Raw genomic sequence first — 16,218 nt, forward strand, 5'->3', positions numbered from 1 at the left:
CCCTCATGCTTAGTCAACGCTCACCAGTCATTGGCCTCTCTCTCGAATTCCATTATTTTATTACTCATGTGGTGCATCTGATGAACTGTTGTTGAAGCCAAATACTCTACAGTCGATCCCTGCGGGCTTCCGCAGACTTGTCAGACCTGATGTGACCTGCGCGTATGATACGTCAGCCGTGATGGGATTCATGGGTGATCTGGTCCAACGATCACCCCTGCATACTGGTCACGATGACAAGATATTTTGGTTGTAAATGGGAAAGAAAAAGATAAAAAGGATGCTGTAAGCTGGCCAGAAATTAATACAGGGAAGAGTTCTCGAGAAACGAGGGAATCGTCAAAGCATCGGCGCTTTCCCCCCTTCCTCCTCCGCTCCAGCAATGAAGCTCTCCATCTTCATCTGCTTTTTCCTCTTCTTCCTCCGTCCATCCGTCTCTCATCGCTATAATGCGTTGTACAACTTCGGGGACTCCATGTCCGACACTGGCAACGTCCGCATCGGCAGGCTCCCTTATGGCATGACCTTCTTCGGCCGCGCCACCGGACGGTGCTCCGACGGACGCCTGGTTATCGACTTCATAGGTACGTACTGCCGGCGAATAAACTCCTATGGATCCTTTCCCCTGTTTAAGTTTGCTTGTCGAGCATGTCGAGCCAATCATGGCCAACTGTAGACCGACCAAACACTAACTGTTCGCGGGTGTTTCTGTGCATGTTGCAGCTCAAGACCTCGGGTTTCCGTTGCTTCCGCCGTCTTCAGAGTTCTTGGATCACGACTTCAAGCAGGGTGCAAACTTCGCGGTGGTGGCCGCCACCACACTCGGCTTCGAGTTCTTCAACGAGAGAGGGCTTAGCAAAGGTCTATGGGTCAACGCTTCCATTTACATCCAGGTGGAGCGGTTCGAGAAGCTGTTGCCGACGATCTGCGGCGCGCCACAAGGTGATCGACCATAACTCTGTACTTCAATTTGTTCTCGCTACTAAAGAATTGTACAAACTGATGGCAGACTGCAAGGACTTCCTCAGCAAATCACTCTTTATCGTGGGCGAGTTCGGAGGAAACGATTACAGCACCGCGCTCTTCTTTGGGAGACGAATCGATGAAGTGAGCACCTTTGTGCCTCATGTCGTCAGTGCCATCTCAGATGGTGTTGAGGTAAGCTTCGGGCATATCTATCCGACCATACCGCCTCAAGTTCTTTGATCCCACTACTTGCCATGGCTCAACAAGATCATACAAATTCTCATATATACGCAGAGGTTGATCGGCCTCGGCGCCGTCGACATCGTTGTGCCAGGATTGCTGCCGGTAGGGTGCTTCCCCTTGTACCTGACGAACTACCACACACCTGACCCTGAAGACTACGGCCCCAAGACTGGATGCGGAAGGAAGTACAACGCTCTGTCATGGCTGCACAACGCAATGCTCCGGAAGGCTCTCGACCATCTCCAGCGCAAGTACCCGTCCGTATCCATCAGATACGCGGATTATTACTCGCAGATCATCGATTTCACCCTCAACCCGTTGAAATATGGTCAGTCTTTATCTTCCTTTTGTTCGCATACAGTCTCCGTTATGCATGGGTTGCTGATCATGAATAGCTCCAGGTTTCCGAGTAATAGTCTATTAATCTCATCTCCTCAAGACATAACCTTTGATTAGTGGAAGAGTGTATAATATTTCCCATCGTTGCCAGCTTTAGGTTGAACTACCTTGTCAGTGACTAATTGCCTACGTGATCGGAAGGGTAACGTGTGCTCCTGTTCGATCTCTGTTTCTTTAATGATTCTTTTATCATAGGAAAGCCAGTCTTGAGAAGTTCTAAGCACGCATCTTACGTAGTAAAATTTGGAGTCCTCCTTTGGTGATGGAACATTAGTGGGCCATATCTAGTGGGGTAGTTCAACTTGTCGATTCCTCTTTGTTTAGATACGGTGTGGCGGAGAATCTTTTTAACCTGTCACATGAGAGCATATTATTTGTCGTAGATGAGTTATCATTTTCGGATGAGATCTAATTAGGAGGGGGAGATAATTGTTAGCAGCAAAAAAGAAGATATATTTTGATGAAGAAAGTGGACAAATAGAAGGCTGCTTCGTACCACTTCCCAAGAATTAGTGTCACACGTGGGATTTGACAAAGTCTAAACATCAGCATTACTTAAGCGTGAATCCAATTCAATGTCTATATTCTCTTATTCATAATAAACTTACGATCATATGGGTACGTGGTGGTAGTTGGAATGAGTGATGATCGAGAGACATCCATGATAATGATGGGTGGCGATCCTTTGAATGGCGCCCTCCCACTATTAAATGAACACTAGGCAACCCCCAACGATTGGGCTTTTGCACCGAGTCTTAACTCGATCTAGCGGGACCAGCTGCTCGAGCCAATCGGGGGCACGAGGTCGGTGTCGGGCTTACGAGCGCAAGGATTGGAATCGTGACTCTTATTATCTTTTCTTGTGTCATCAAGTACATAATGTATGTAAGGGTGGTTGGTCGAGTGTCACATCTACATGTGTCTCTCTGGAAGAAAGATCAGGGAACATGGCTTAGGTGCCCGGACGGGAAGGAAGCTCGTGATCTCTGGAATAAAGTTCTGCTTAGGGCGCGCATTTGGAAGTCGACATGCACGGCTGATAATTCTCGTCAATAACGTGTGCGCTTTTAATAGTGTGTTTGAAGATTCAATAAAGCTAAGGGTGGTTGATTGTAGGCAACTTGAACAGGTCTGCCATTTATCGTCTCGTCACTTACAGTGGCAATCAAATTGAATATAATTGATTGTCCAGCGGTTTAACCGTGACCGGTTGATTTAGATGCAAGTAATAGAGAAAGGAGAAATCGACAAAGGCGTGATCACTCATTTTGTCTCCTCCTTTGAAAGGTCTAATAGTATGAACCACTTTTTTTCTGGATGATAGCAACAACAATTATTGAGCAAGTATTTATTTTCACCTGTTCATGATATCGACAACAATATCTTGGACCAAATCTTTCATATCTAAATGACATAAGAACATATTCACAAAAGAACAAGTTTGGCAAGTTTAGTAGTTAATTTGCGTATAGAAATGAAAGAAGCCTAAGTTTTATGTGTAGAAATCTTCATCGTCTCCACCCATCTTGTGAAACTTGCTCGTCAGGGTTCACTGCGGGAGCTCTACGAACGTGTTGCGGGAACGGGGGCGGCATCTACAACTACGATCAAGGCCGGAGGTGCAACGACAAGGGCTACACCGTGTGCGAGAATGTGTCGACGCATGTGAGCTGGGACGGCATCCACATGACGGAGGCCGCTCACCGTGTCATCGCCACCGGTTGGCTGCACGGCCCCTACGTCGACCCGCCCATCCTGAGCTCCTCCTCCTCCCAGAGCTGATACTATCATCACCTATACCTGCTACGTTTCTGCAAGTTTCACACGCAAGGCTTGGCGTCAGCATTTCAAGGAACGGTCATTGCTCATCGAACACCAGTGCAGATTCTTGTGTCTTGTACGAAGGAATTGTTACAGGACTGCAACGCTTTAGCGTCTGCATTCCATTATGTTAATCATTCGATCTGATATTGTATTCATCCCATAAGCCAGTCGTTGTCATCCAAGTGCAGGAACGGGAAGGGAAAATATACATCTCTTGAATTGGTTTCATTAATTGTCCATCTGATACCTTCTCTCCCAAATTAGAGCTCTGAGGTTTATGATTGTTTTCGTAGATCTTACAGTCATTAGAATGATCATGTTAATCTTCAGCCCACCATATAAATATAAGCCTGTTCCATTCTATCTATTAATAAGGTTACCATTTGATGGAGACAGGGCGAGAGATCAAAGTTTTCAAGTATTTTAATTGATAATAATATGGAAAATATTCACCCCAGTCATCATCACATGGCAACAAAGTGAAACTATCGGGGTCAAGAACATAAAATATCATAGAAATATTTTATTCATATTGTAAAATATTTTCTCACACTAAGTTCACTAATTCATAATCGGGTCATATGAATATTAATCTAATATAAAAAAACATCTCATCCATAATGTAGAATATTCCCTTGAGCTAAGTTCATCGTACCACAGAAATATAAGATGATGACTATTTACTCAAAAACTGATTAGAGCATCGGAGGGACTATATTGAAAAGTCATTCGATTTTGATCTTCATATAGGTCAACTATTGAGCCGAGTCTTCGTTTTAGTAACGTCAGACTTTTTATGCATGCACGCTTGAACTGAGTCGGATCTAGTTATCTTGACATCTACCACTTCTTATGCTCTTAATTCTTCAACTCGAAAAATCATAAGTATTAAAAAGATCATAAAAAGTATGATAAAATTAATTTAACATAAGCAAGGATTCGTTAATTGAGATCGATAATATTATAAAAGAAACGTTTACTATGATAAACTTGTTTCTCTCTCATAATGGTTTAGAATATGAAACGTTAGTCATTCTACATAGATTTCATGGTCGACATCTCAAACCATGAAATTTGACAATGCTGACTATAACCAGAAGAACGAAATTTGACTTGAGTTGCAGATCTACATGTCCATTGAAAGATGAGGCACAACAATCTTGTGTTGGTGTGCATGGCGAGTTTTCTTTGATACAAAAAAATTCAAAGTTATATGTGTTGTGGGAAACAACTTTGAGCCGTGGCCTCGGGGCCGACGCGGCTCGATTCGGGTCCAGACGACGGGGATCTCCCTGGGGCGTTCCTCGAGCCTACTGAGGCGGTCGAGTGCAGTGTCCAATCGGGACGGTGTAGCCGTCTCCTCCGGGCAGGAACTCCTCGTCTGCACGTCCGGAGGGGACCTTCGGCTTCGCACCTGTACAAAGGTCGGGCCGAGGCGCTCGGCCCGACTCCTCCGACGATCAAGTTAGCAGATGTGGAGGGGGTTTCAGATGAAGAAGTGTTTTTGTGTGTCTGTCCCCCCCCCTTTTCTAATGAACGAGGGGGTATTTATAGGGAAGCATACTGCTTCCTGAGCTGCCCGCTTGCAGGGGGCAGGTTGGTAGCGTCTGACTTTGTGTTGGCGTGGCTTGAAGAATTGAGCTTTGGCAGGATGTTAATGTGCCTCGATCGGTGTTCCGGTCTGCATTGACCAGGTGCTGTTCCGTGAGGCATCATATGACGTCAGCCGAGTCTTATCATAATTACTATCCGCATCGTAATTTTATTTGAGTGATCCCAGTATCTGTTTCTACCCTTGGCTAGTCAGGTTTGACCTTCAATCGCACACTTTTCCTCATGTAATAATGGCTACGCGTATGCAGGTTATGAAATTTGATTGAATATGGATCCTGTGCACTTAATGGTCACTGATGACGTATGCTAGAGGGTGAATTTGAAATCTTTGTTTTTTGTAGCTAAATCCTTCGTGATGTTGATTATTTAAAGAAAGATTAGATTTTGTCATAAGATCAAGCAAAGTACTTGCAGACAGTGAGGCTTACATGGTACATAAGATCACCGGAGGAAAACGGATGAAACGATTCCAGAGATCAAATGGTAAATAGATGAGATCCGAGTTGCCCATGCAACTGGTTCTTGGATAGGTTTCGTTTGCTGCGTCTCACCCGTTAATCCTTCATTAGGCTCATGATGGGCGGGTGCGCGTAGGGTCCGTGCAACCAAGAGGCTGCGATTTGTCGATAGGAAGCTTCGGTGGCGTGCCAACCATCCCAATTCATGGCGGCCGAGGGATTGGCACAGGCGCTCGATCCCGGTAGCCCGCACAAGGCTTGGATGTTGAAGTTGTAAGGCCCACCCCCGCCACAGCAAGCTTTTAGAGATGGATAGCTAAATCCTGCATGTGGAAGAGTTGCGTAGGTCACTCACTCTTCATCTGAATGCATGGTAAATAGTATAACTCACCGAACTTGCCGGGGGAGCGAGCGAAACGGATGATGGGCTTGTAGAAGTCGGCATAGCTAATCCTCACATGAGGGTACTTCCTCCTGAGCCTCACCACTTCCTCGCGGAGCAATCGATTGTGATACTTGAGGAGATCGTTAGCTTTCTTCAAGCATCCGGTGTCGTGCTCGAAATCCCGCTTGCTGGTGCCGTTCAACATGGTGAGGATGCCCGAGAAGCACCCGCTCGGTGGGTTCCCCGGAACCACCAGGTTCACGGCCCCGAGCTCGATCAATCTCTGTAGGTGCCATGAAAGAGGAGGTGGTCAGTCAAGGTATGCAAAGTCGTGGCGGTATGGCGCTTCCTACCTCGGTGGCATTGTTGATTGCTTCGACGACCGTAGGCACGTACGCGGTCACCTGCTCCTCGGTCAGTCGGTGGAAGGTCAGAGGAACCAGGTAGTCGTTGCCCCCGATCTCCCCAACCAGGAAGAGATATTTGCTGAAGAGCTTCCTGCAGTCTACACGCATCTCACCTCATGTGGTAATCAAGGCCTCTTTCTCGGGGACCGACAACAGTAACAAAAGTAAGCTGCTGTGACCTTCAGTCGTGTTGCAGAGGGAAGGAATCAGCTGCTCGAACCACCCAAGCTGGACGTTCAGTGACAAGTTCGTCCCAAGCATCCCTCCGAGTCCTCTCTGTTCGAAGAAGGACACGTCGAGTGCCGTGGCACCAGTGACAGCGAAGTTTACTCCTCTGGCGAAGCTCTGGTTTCGCGACAGGAATGGCGGGAGCAGCGGAAGTCCGAAAGCCTCGGCTGCATCAGAACAGAGTGCGGTATAATATTATTTTGCCAAGAAAGAAAGAGAAGATGAAGGTGGTGGTACCAAAGAAATCGATGATCAGGCGGCCGTCGGAGCAGCGGCCCGTCGGGTGGCCGAAGAAGGTCATGCCATAAGGAGTATTGCCGATATTTGGAGCGGGGAAGGCATTGGCGTTAGCAATAAGAAAATTGCCGGTGTCGGAGAGCGAGTCCCCGAAGTTGAATATGGCATCAAAAGTGCGGGTGGAGGAGGAGAGATGGAAGCACGAGATCAAAAGGAACAAGATGCAGACAGGAGGCTGCATGGTAAGCACCTGAAGGACCTTAACGAAGCTTTACGGTCTCATCTGGAACTCTGATCTGCTCTGCTCTGCTCGCTCTTCCGCGAAATCTATAGCTGAACCAGTCGACGACCGTGCTGCCCAGTTGAACAGGTGATAGTCATTGTTTTTAGCATTGGAAGTGAATTGCGTGCACGATTGAGCATTGATACATGATCAATTTCGTTGACTTTCCACATTACCTATTGCTTAGATCGTCCCTTTCGTTTCTCATCATTTTAGAATGTGGTATATGGTTCAATGCCCATTTTCAACGAATGCATCGCCCAAACCAACCACCGTTGACTTTCTAGATTATTTTTATTATTCGATGGATCACGAGCCGTAAATTTAGTTTCCTTAAGGTATGGACCAAACAACCTTCGATCCTCGTATATTTTCCTTTTCAAACGCCCTCTATACGTTCCTGTTCTTACTCTGCAATAAGATCAGCTGAATCTAATCTTCAATCTCCAAACCAAAACGAGCCCAAGGAATCAGATGACAGTAGCAATATAATCAAAGAGTTACTGCTGTAATTCATCGAGTTCACATACAGAGCTGTTTTACATACGAGCAACCCCAATACAACATACTTCTCATGAACAACGGAGATCATACATCAATCGAACAAGCACCAGCTTCTTAGAAGGGAAGCTCTAGAAGTTCAAAGCAACAGAAACCTACTGCAGGCTTCCCTAACAAGCATTCTGAAGTTTATTTATTACAGGACATCTGAAAGAAAGCATCACACACGGTAAGCAAACCAAAGTAGCATCAGCAATAGCGTAGTCGCAAGCTTCGACTCCTCAGTATAAAAGTGATGAAGAGGAGCTTGAGGACTCGAACGGTGAGATCCTTCGCCTCTTGCTAGAAAATGAGGTCCTTGGCAGAAAGTCCACCTGTGAGTTGACTCTGTCAAGTATGGACTTGAGTGCCTGGTGAACAGTAGCCATTAAAACATGCTTGTCGATGGCGCGGGAGCTTCCATCAGATGTCATCACAAGAACATTCTTTACTCGGCCACCTAAAGTTGAAATCTCAGCCCTGATAATTTTCAGATGCAGGCTCTGAAGTGTCTGTCTTAGATCTGTCAGGATCTCCGGCCCTTCCTCACAACATAGAGATGCTTTGACTATAAAGCTGCCACTCTTCGTTGCATCTCCTTCAACTTCGACCCTCACCTCATCGACGTCGGATGGTATAGTGTAGCCTTCGCTGATTTCTGCGGCATTCTTCTTGAGTTTCTTTACGTGGTTGATCACTTGTGTGAGCAACGCAGCTTTGTCCAACTGCAAGAAGTAACCAGTACGTCTTACTACGCAAGTATCAATGAATCTAACATCATTCATTCAATCTATAATATTTCGACGAAGCAAATGCTATAAACATTGACAGTGGGGACGTCCTACGAGGAAGGATATCGACATCACCAGTTCCCAAAACTCATTACAGATGAATCTTGGGTAACCTTGATTCTTTCGTCCTAATAATAAACTACTAAGGGTTTTCTGGCGTGCAACGACTCCGTGTCAATCACGGGCGTGCTGTACCATCACGAGCATGCTGATGACATAGCTTAATAAAATAATAAAAAGAGAAAAAAAATAATTGATATTATGGTTTGGAGGGCATTGATGCAAATAATAATATCGCATAGGCATCTGAGACGAACCGCGACTCGACCCACGAGTTTAGGCACACGGTGCTGCGGAGGTGGTAAGCATCCAGAGCGCCAGAGGTGGTGGGGTGTGTCTCCAGATGGGCACCATCACCGTGGCTCGTGCCCAAAGTCGCGCACCGGATCGCAGTAGGTAGTGATTTAACAGCAAAGAACGATCTTTGGCGAGGCCTGGTGAGCTTCAGATGCACCGATCTTCAACGGCGGCCCATAAACACAGCACAAGAACAGAGAGAGAGAGAGAGAGAGAGAGGGAGCAACCACCAACCTTGTCGGCGCAGGGGATCATACTCCTCAGCACGGCCAGGTGGTGGTTTATTCTCTCCCTCCGCCGCCTCTCGGCCTCGCTATGGCTCTTCAGCGCCAACGCTGTCTTCGCATCCACCACCCCGCCGCCCTCCTTCTTGCCCCCCAGCCTCGAAGGCGCCTTCACAAACTCCCTTCTTTCCAGGTCCAACACTGTCGACGACGACGACGAATCCGATCCGAAACCGAACCCCAGTCCATTCGGAAACCCTCTCAAGAACCCCAAATCCCCAACAGGAACAGAACCCATCGGCTGTAGAAACGACCCAGGAGCAGAGCCAGAATCCAAAGGCAAAGAGCTTGAAGAAGAAGAAGCAGAAGAAGAGGAGGAGGAGGAAAAGGAAGAAGAAATTTCTTTGTTGGGAAGTCAGGAACCGGGAGGGCGGTTCGGGGGGCAGGACCAGAAGGAGAGTCGCAGGCGCCGCAGCTTCCTCACTTCGCCCTCTACCCACTCGCCGAAGATGGATCCATGTTTCGCTCTTCTTCTTAGAATCCAATCGATTGCTTCCATTACCATTACGATACAAGGAGAGATTTGGAGGCAGGAGCTACTGGGACAAGGGTTTCATCTTCGATCTTCTGCTGAATTCGATCATCTCTCTTCGATCGTCGCTGATCACGAGCAGAGGAGAATGGACTCGTCGCAAAGGCGGAACCTTCTACTCAGAAGAGGGAAGAAGCAGACCTCCAAGGATGGGAGTGAACTCTCGGAAGAAGAGAAGAGAAAGGAGGCAATGTGGATGGACAGAACAGAGCAAGTGGGTATTGAATTTTATATATGACTAATTCGGATAAATTAATAGAGTAAGACAATTGCTGATGCTCTTTTTCTTTATATTTAAACTCAAGAGTCGATCAGTAACATGAGAGATGATAAGAGACATCAAGAAGCATGTTGTAGAATCTGCGGAATATTCCAATGGCGATGAGTGGGTTTCCTCCGAGGTGATTTCTCCAAGACCTATCGCAGCGTGGTTGCCCGATCAGCACAGGGGGGAATGGGACCCGATGACATGCTGGTAATCTAAATTCAGCAATAAAATTTATTATTATCAAAATCAATTATTATTATTATTATTATTATTATTATTATTATTTACTTTCGTCCTTGAACGTAATATATTATTGTCAAAACCACTATTTTTCTTACCTGTTCATTTTAAATGGTCACAGCAGACCTGCAGCTTCGCCTTGAAAGTCCACCTCAATAACCTAACAAGTGACGAGATGATCGTCTGTCATCTCTTCTGGCATCTTATAATAATACCTTATCACCAATCTGCTTTTGGTGATCTTTAGCATTCAAGAACAGCAGCTTCCTGTGATTTCATAATGCCAAAATGATGGTTCAGCTCGGGACATCTCGTGTTTGGCCAATGAGTTGCTCCCAGCGACCCATTGACCTGCCGAGAACCTATATATTGTTTGGGTAGGACTTGAGGTACTTGGATTTTTATATCGAGTCTCGTTTGCATCTTCCACCGATCGTCGATTAAAATAATATACGGACAAATGGAGTCTATGCTGATCTGATCGTAGATAAGGTGGAGATTACTTAAATAAACATTGGGGATTAGGTTCTTGGTTTAATTATCTGTATATGTGCAGAAGGCTTTCGATACGTGGTGTCACACCAGGGGGCGGTGGGTTGGTCCACCACGTCGATCGCCGGTGGGACGGATCACCTAATGACGAGTTCTCTAAGAAGCATTAGAGAGATGACAACAGATTACGAGTTTTTCGTTTTTTGCAGGTACAGCGAGAACTGAGAATAAATCTTCACTTATTGGTCGTTAAAAGTAGATCATTATAAGTCGTCTTCTCCACACGGAAGTGGCTGTCATGGAACGACAACCTGAATGGCTCTTCTCGTGCTTGCAGAAACAAAATACGAGAACATAACATGATTGATGATTAGGGCAGGAAGACCGGAAGAGGTAATTTAAGGGCAGTGGTGTGGGACATGTAACGAAGACTTGTTGTTGATATGCATGCGGAAGAGGAGACTTCCTGGCAACTTATATAAGCGGACAAACAATAAGAAGGTTGTCTTATGATTGTTAACATTCGCATTTGGCCCAAAAAAGTCTCACCCCCTCGCATCAGAGGTTGGGAATCTATCACATCTGTGTGAGTTTCTAATGCAAGTTGTAGCAGATAACTTCGATTAGCAGAGAGTTGGCCAACGTGTAATGTCATCTCGAAAGCCTTAGCTCATAAGAAAAGAAAATAATGAAGGAAGATGTGATGTCTTTGTCAAACAAGTCGAAGAAACTTGAGTTGAAAGAGAAGGCATTTTCTAACTCTTACCGGCTCATTCTTTCATAAATCTCCTATTTATACAGGTTATGAAAAAGGATTTCTCTCAACAGATTAGAGGATTTTTCTCAACAAAATCAAAATAGAGAGATTATCATCTATTAGCTTCTTCAGCGAGGAAAGACGTTCCTGTGGGCAAAAAAGGGAAGGATTGTAGTCTTTGCCACCAAGCAAAATGCATGCACGGAGAAGCCTTAAGAAAGCAATAAATCAAAGTAAAACATATTTACGCCTTCTTGGCTATGCGAATAATTGAAGAAAATTTTTCCTTCCTGTTTCAAGATTGCATCACTTTATAGAAATAAATTATAATATATTCATATAGAGCATGACTTCGATTTTGTTTCCCTTATGTTCAAGAAATAATAACTGTTTTTACTATTTATAGTCTTAATATTATTGATTTTATTATTATTTTTATTCTCTACAACTCCTTATTTTGATGCTCGATGTTGCTTTCAATCCTTGCTATAGATAGCAACAATATACCTAATTCGGCCACAACAAGAATAATAATCCAAGAACATACCTAATTCGACTAGCATGATAACCAAAATTACTTAACAATTTGAGCGTGATGGTTAGGTGGACCAAAAGAATTCATCAGCCCTCGTTCGTTTGATGTGAATTCCTGTCCGTCCTCTTATCGCTATTATTGTTGTTGTTGTTTTCTTTTTGGAAATATAAGAGTAAAACTATTGTATTAAGTTAATCGACTCAAAGGTGATCGAGAAACATGAGAATTAGGATGATTTGAGGTTCTAATGAGCGGTGACCACATTGGGTTATCGTTCCAAAATTCGCTCCAAAATTATTTTGGTTTCATCAAATTTAGAATCAGATTTGAAACTATCAGTTTAATTTCGATTTTGATTTGACCTACTAATTTCAATTGAAAAAAAAAATATTCTATTAAGATTCAAACTCATATCAATACGCATCGATTCCGGTTCAATTCGAAACCATCAAATTATTCACCCCATTCGATTTTGATTTCATATGGATTCGATTCATAAATAGTCAAATAGTAAACTATCAATTATTTTTTTAAAATATTAAATTAAAAATTAAATTAAATTAAATTTTTAAAAATAAATAATAATAATATCTCACGTACGCTCTTTAATATAATAAATAAAAAATTAAATTTAAAAAATCACAGTTGATCGGATCTACGAAGAATTTGGTTGTAGTTGCAAATAGTTCCATCCTCTTAAAGATTACTCTATTGGTATCATCCCTTATTCGATAACCTAATTGTCCATCGACCATTGGACTCTTTGCTGCCCATCACTTGATCCGGTTTGAAATTGAAACTTTGGTTATCGATCTTGATTATTTTATTAGATCCAATTGAATAATGATGATTTGTTCTCACTAATACCTTTTTATTTTGATATTAGATTTCTTCTTCCCCTACACAATTTTGGTATCATAATTTACAACTTATTGTATCAATAAAGTTTGTAATAAATAAGTTCATCACTAAAATATCATTACAGAAATTGGCACATCCCATCATAGCATGATTAATTTGTATCAAAAAATTTCTGAGATAGATAGAAAGCTTAAATCCATATTTTTGAGAGAGATGAATCCCACCGCCCACAAACACAAAGCGAGCTCACATCACATGGCTTCGGATCCGCTGCCGACATTTCGGTCAGAGAATAAAGTGCACTCGGACGAGACCCACCGTATCCAATCTTTCTTACACTTAGTTTAGTTCACCGAATCGAGTTGCCGTCAACTATAATTTAGCTTATCTCAATACCAGCTTTAAGCGGAAGCCAAAGGCCGCAAAGTGGGAAACGGAAGTCCCATCTTGGCTGTCGTCTGAGAGCCCGTCCCATTCCTTGTATCCTCGAGAATCCAAGGACTTTCTTCTTGAGTCACTGGCCATGCAAAGAAGAATCCTCCAAAGGAACTTTAGTGCTCTCGGAAAGGTAGGATATGGTACAGCGGTGGTCTTTGCCTTGGTTTGGTACATCTCCTTTGGGCTCGGAAATTTCCTGTGTCTTTCAGAGAGCAAGCACAACAATGGATCCTGCAAATTTTCTTGAGTCCTTGTAAACGAGAACCAAAGCCAATCCGCCTTTGTTAGAATGCTTTTCTCAACAAAGCTTGGATGGTCAGAGAGAATACCAAAGTCCCCCATTGCCAGAAGCTGCCCGTCTCCTTACTTTCCTGCATCAGATGTACCGAAATCATGTTATTGTAAATATAAAGATGCATTTGACCAATAATAGTGGCAACCCTCTTTTCTTCCATCTTCTTCCTTTAGCATGTAATGGAAGCTTGTTTTTGCATGTCTACCTTTTGTAATTCTCATGAGTTTTGTATGTTCCTAAATGTTTGATACTCTTGCTTTGCATCAACGAACCTCACTAATATTAATTTCTAAATGAGAAAGAAACAAAGATCAATTGTGGTATTTCTTATATGTTAGGATAATGATGGAGCATAAGACAAATCAGAACAGAGTTGCAGCTTACCCTTGTGGCAGAGGATGTGAGAAAAACGGAAGCAGCAGCAGCAGAAGAAGAAGAAGAAGAAGAAGAAGAAGAAGAAGCAGGCAGTGCAGTCAACCCCATGTTGTAGGCCACGGTGCCGTCCGGCCGGAACAGACCGTAGTTCCTCTCCGACGTTGGCCCGGGCTTCATATCCTCGTTAAACAGTGCGAACAAGTACACCTCCAGTCGCCGGTGAGGCACCAGTGGAGTCCCCTCGTTCCCCATCTGCCTCAGCAACAGGTTCCTGTTGTAGACCCTCGCATTTTCTGCACTCGCACCGATCTCGTCGGGGTCGCCTTTCGATGGCCAGCCGGTCTCCGACACCCTCACCTCCACGCCGCCGTACCCCAACCGACCCATGGCGAAGATCACGGCGTCGACTTGGGCGTATAGCATGTTGTCGTAGTGCAGACTTGTGGAAGGGTCCTTCATCCCCGAATTGGGGTTGAACAGGACGTAGTCCAAGGGAACCCTCTCGGGGTCGTCCTTGTAGGCGAAGTAAGGGTATGCGTTGATCCAAAACGGGGACTTGGTTGCGGCCAAGAACTGGAGGAATGGCGCCATCAGGTTCGCGAGGTCCGGCCGGAATGACCCGAAGGAAGGGGGGTATGAGTTCTCGAGCACGGCCAGGGAATTGGCGCTCGAGGTGTGGATGTACGAGTCGAGGCCGAGTTGGACGAGCGCGGCGTGGATGCTGACCATGGCCGGGACGAGGTTCGACATCAACGTCGGGTCGTCGCTCGTGAACACCTCGTTCCCCACCGCGATGCCGGTGATCTTTGTGGCAGGGAAGTAAGGTTTCACGTTAGTCGCCACCCATTGCAGAGCTTGTCGAGGGTCGGTGAGCAGGCCGACGGATTCATTAGGAACCGTGACGATGAGTTCGATACCAGTGTTCGCGAACGCTGCCAGGACTTTGGGGTTGGTGTCGTAAATCCTTGTGTTCGTGATCTTGAGGGATGTCAAGATGCTGAGAACCTGATCTGGAGTGGGAAGATCGTTGGCTACTTGGCCATAGTTGATGCCTAATGCGAAGCCAAGACGAAGGAAGCCGAATTCTGTCCCAAGAAAAAGAAAAGGAGTCATTCTAAGTTCTATCAGACCTCAACTACAAGTTCATTGACATGGATAAGAATAGTGCACCTGAGCAGAGAAGGACGAACAGAACGAAGACGGGAGTCATTCTCGATTCGATGACTATCAAATGACCTCTTGTACACCGAGAGAGAGGAAAGGAAGGCGATCACCTTTGGCACCTCCCTCTTTGCTTGCTTGCGTGAAAGTTAGAAGGAAGTTTTCTTCTATTTTCCCAATGTTGCCTTCGAAGAGAGGATTTATATTTCTCTCCGAGTTTGTAGTGCATCACACGTGGCTACACTGCGCTCTACTTCGACCCGGGTGGCGGGTAGGCCACACAGCTGCTTACTTTAGACCGCGAAAACGAGGAGGAGAAGGTCCAAAGGGGAAGAAGGAGACAGCACGATGCTGATTCCTCTTCCATCAATTTTTGAGCCCTAATGATCCACTAACTGCATGCAACCAAAGACAGGAAGCTTCTCCGTTCTTCATCTCGATGTTGTTTGAGCAGAGCAGAGCAGCTCAAAATGGGCAAAGGAGCCTTCCACATTGATGAAGTTATCTCAAGATTTGGTCGTTGACTGACCACCGAGATGTTAATGCAGTATTAGGTGATCGAAGAGACCCACAGTTGTCTCAACACGCTTGAACTTACTTTTGGTCAGACAAAAAAAGGAGCACTCTTCATAATCGATGACTGTGTCCACTGAGATCAATCAGTTTTCGTGAAATAGTCTATGCTATAACCTTTGGTGAAAGATGATACATATGGATCAGATTATGATGAATAGGCTGCGCCATCTTTTTGCGACTGAAACACGACAAGAAAAAGGGGAAAAGGCATCAAGACATGGATTTAATAAGATCGAGTCCGAATCATACGATCTGTCACTGATATGAAAAGGCTGCCTCTCCTGTTTGACTCGATTTACTTATCATCTACACACCCGTTGCGTATCCTCACGGCAAGATTCAGGTCATAGGCGACAGAGGGTTGGTGAATCGATGATCTTACAAGATTACAATCATTGGTCGAATTGTAGTGCTGCTTTGCAAGGACCAACATATTGATGTGGGTAGAATGGCCCAGACGATATGCTGAAAATAAACTAAGATCGAGTCATAATCCAGTGAGGCTTAGTGGCAACTTAACTGCTGAGCAGCCGAAAGTTGCATGAAACATGGGTTTTGTGGCTCTATACCATCAACATCTTATTAACATTTAGCTGCAGCTATGCACTACCTCAGAACTGACTGCAACTATAAAAGGTCTTCCAGCCGATGAACCGAACTCTGTTATCGCTT

The 16,218-nt window shown here is 44.8% G+C and overlaps 4 protein-coding genes and 1 long non-coding RNA gene across 6 annotated transcripts; 2 read left to right on the top strand and 3 right to left on the bottom strand.

Annotated features, from left to right (window-relative positions):
• Positions 1-290: 290 nt before the first annotated feature.
• Positions 291-3,660, top strand: LOC135624856 (GDSL esterase/lipase At5g45910-like). The gene is made up of 5 exons (XM_065128880.1): positions 291-584; positions 724-942; positions 1,010-1,158; positions 1,261-1,537; positions 3,155-3,660. The coding sequence occupies exons 1-5, from the start codon at positions 383-385 to the stop codon at positions 3,388-3,390; spliced, it is 1,083 nt and encodes a 360-aa protein (XP_064984952.1). The 5' UTR covers positions 291-382; the 3' UTR covers positions 3,391-3,660.
• Positions 3,661-5,428: 1,768 nt separating this feature from the next.
• Positions 5,429-7,114, bottom strand: LOC135625945 (GDSL esterase/lipase At5g45910-like). The gene is made up of 5 exons (XM_065131100.1): positions 6,762-7,114; positions 6,476-6,691; positions 6,243-6,394; positions 5,896-6,172; positions 5,429-5,827 (listed from the first exon to the last, which is right to left on the bottom strand). Exons 1-5 carry the CDS (start codon positions 7,000-7,002, stop codon positions 5,601-5,603), a joined length of 1,113 nt encoding a protein of 370 aa, XP_064987172.1. The 5' UTR covers positions 7,003-7,114; the 3' UTR covers positions 5,429-5,600.
• Positions 7,115-7,533: 419 nt separating this feature from the next.
• LOC104000842 (transcription factor bHLH30) lies at positions 7,534-9,740 on the bottom strand. Its single transcript, XM_009422980.3, has 2 exons — positions 8,967-9,740; positions 7,534-8,309 (listed from the first exon to the last, which is right to left on the bottom strand). Exons 1-2 carry the CDS (start codon positions 9,252-9,254, stop codon positions 7,827-7,829), a joined length of 771 nt encoding a protein of 256 aa, XP_009421255.1. The 5' UTR covers positions 9,255-9,740; the 3' UTR covers positions 7,534-7,826.
• Positions 9,622-11,348, top strand: LOC135624857 (uncharacterized). 2 transcript variants are annotated; one of them, XR_010491803.1, is made up of 3 exons: positions 9,622-9,762; positions 9,854-10,023; positions 10,613-11,348. It is a non-coding gene; the product is annotated as an uncharacterized LOC135624857 (long non-coding RNA). The 2 variants fall into 2 exon arrangements; XR_010491804.1 differs by having other exon boundaries at positions 10,616-11,348.
• Positions 11,349-12,852: 1,504 nt separating this feature from the next.
• On the bottom strand, positions 12,853-15,132 carry LOC135625889 (glucan endo-1,3-beta-glucosidase 11-like). The gene is made up of 3 exons (XM_065131012.1): positions 14,980-15,132; positions 13,819-14,894; positions 12,853-13,510 (listed from the first exon to the last, which is right to left on the bottom strand). Exons 1-3 carry the CDS (start codon positions 15,017-15,019, stop codon positions 13,424-13,426), a joined length of 1,203 nt encoding a protein of 400 aa, XP_064987084.1. The 5' UTR covers positions 15,020-15,132; the 3' UTR covers positions 12,853-13,423.
• Between the last annotated feature and the right edge of the window lie 1,086 nt (positions 15,133-16,218).

Source organism: Musa acuminata, chromosome BXJ2-10 (genome assembly GCF_036884655.1).
Source record: "Musa acuminata AAA Group cultivar baxijiao chromosome BXJ2-10, Cavendish_Baxijiao_AAA, whole genome shotgun sequence".
NCBI lineage: Eukaryota > Viridiplantae > Streptophyta > Magnoliopsida > Zingiberales > Musaceae > Musa > Musa acuminata.

What these genes read in the sequence shown, in the direction of transcription:
- LOC135625945 (XM_065131100.1), bottom strand. Translation starts at nt 7,002, where the DNA reads ATGCAGCCTCCTGTCTGCATCTTGTTCCTTTTGATCTCGTGCTTCCAT. An exon ending in CCTGATCATCGATTTCTTTG is followed by an intron (nt 6,692 to 6,761) that starts GTACCACCACCT and finishes GTTCTGATGCAG; the next exon opens with CCGAGGCTTTCGGACTTCCG. An exon ending in CCTCTGCAACACGACTGAAG is followed by an intron (nt 6,395 to 6,475) that starts GTCACAGCAGCT and finishes AGATGCGTGTAG; the next exon opens with ACTGCAGGAAGCTCTTCAGC.
- LOC135624856 (XM_065128880.1), top strand. Translation starts at nt 383, where the DNA reads ATGAAGCTCTCCATCTTCATCTGCTTTTTCCTCTTCTTCCTCCGTCCA. An exon ending in CCATCTCAGATGGTGTTGAG is followed by an intron (nt 1,159 to 1,260) that starts GTAAGCTTCGGG and finishes ATATATACGCAG; the next exon opens with AGGTTGATCGGCCTCGGCGC. An exon ending in CCTCAACCCGTTGAAATATG is followed by an intron (nt 1,538 to 3,154) that starts GTCAGTCTTTAT and finishes CTTGCTCGTCAG; the next exon opens with GGTTCACTGCGGGAGCTCTA.
- LOC104000842 (XM_009422980.3), bottom strand. Translation starts at nt 9,254, where the DNA reads ATGGGTTCTGTTCCTGTTGGGGATTTGGGGTTCTTGAGAGGGTTTCCG. An exon ending in TGATCCCCTGCGCCGACAAG is followed by an intron (nt 8,310 to 8,966) that starts GTTGGTGGTTGC and finishes TACTTCTTGCAG; the next exon opens with TTGGACAAAGCTGCGTTGCT.
- LOC135625889 (XM_065131012.1), bottom strand. Translation starts at nt 15,019, where the DNA reads ATGACTCCCGTCTTCGTTCTGTTCGTCCTTCTCTGCTCAG. An exon ending in GTTCGTCCTTCTCTGCTCAG is followed by an intron (nt 14,895 to 14,979) that starts GTGCACTATTCT and finishes TTCTTGGGACAG; the next exon opens with AATTCGGCTTCCTTCGTCTT. An exon ending in TCACATCCTCTGCCACAAGG is followed by an intron (nt 13,511 to 13,818) that starts GTAAGCTGCAAC and finishes CATCTGATGCAG; the next exon opens with GAAAGTAAGGAGACGGGCAG.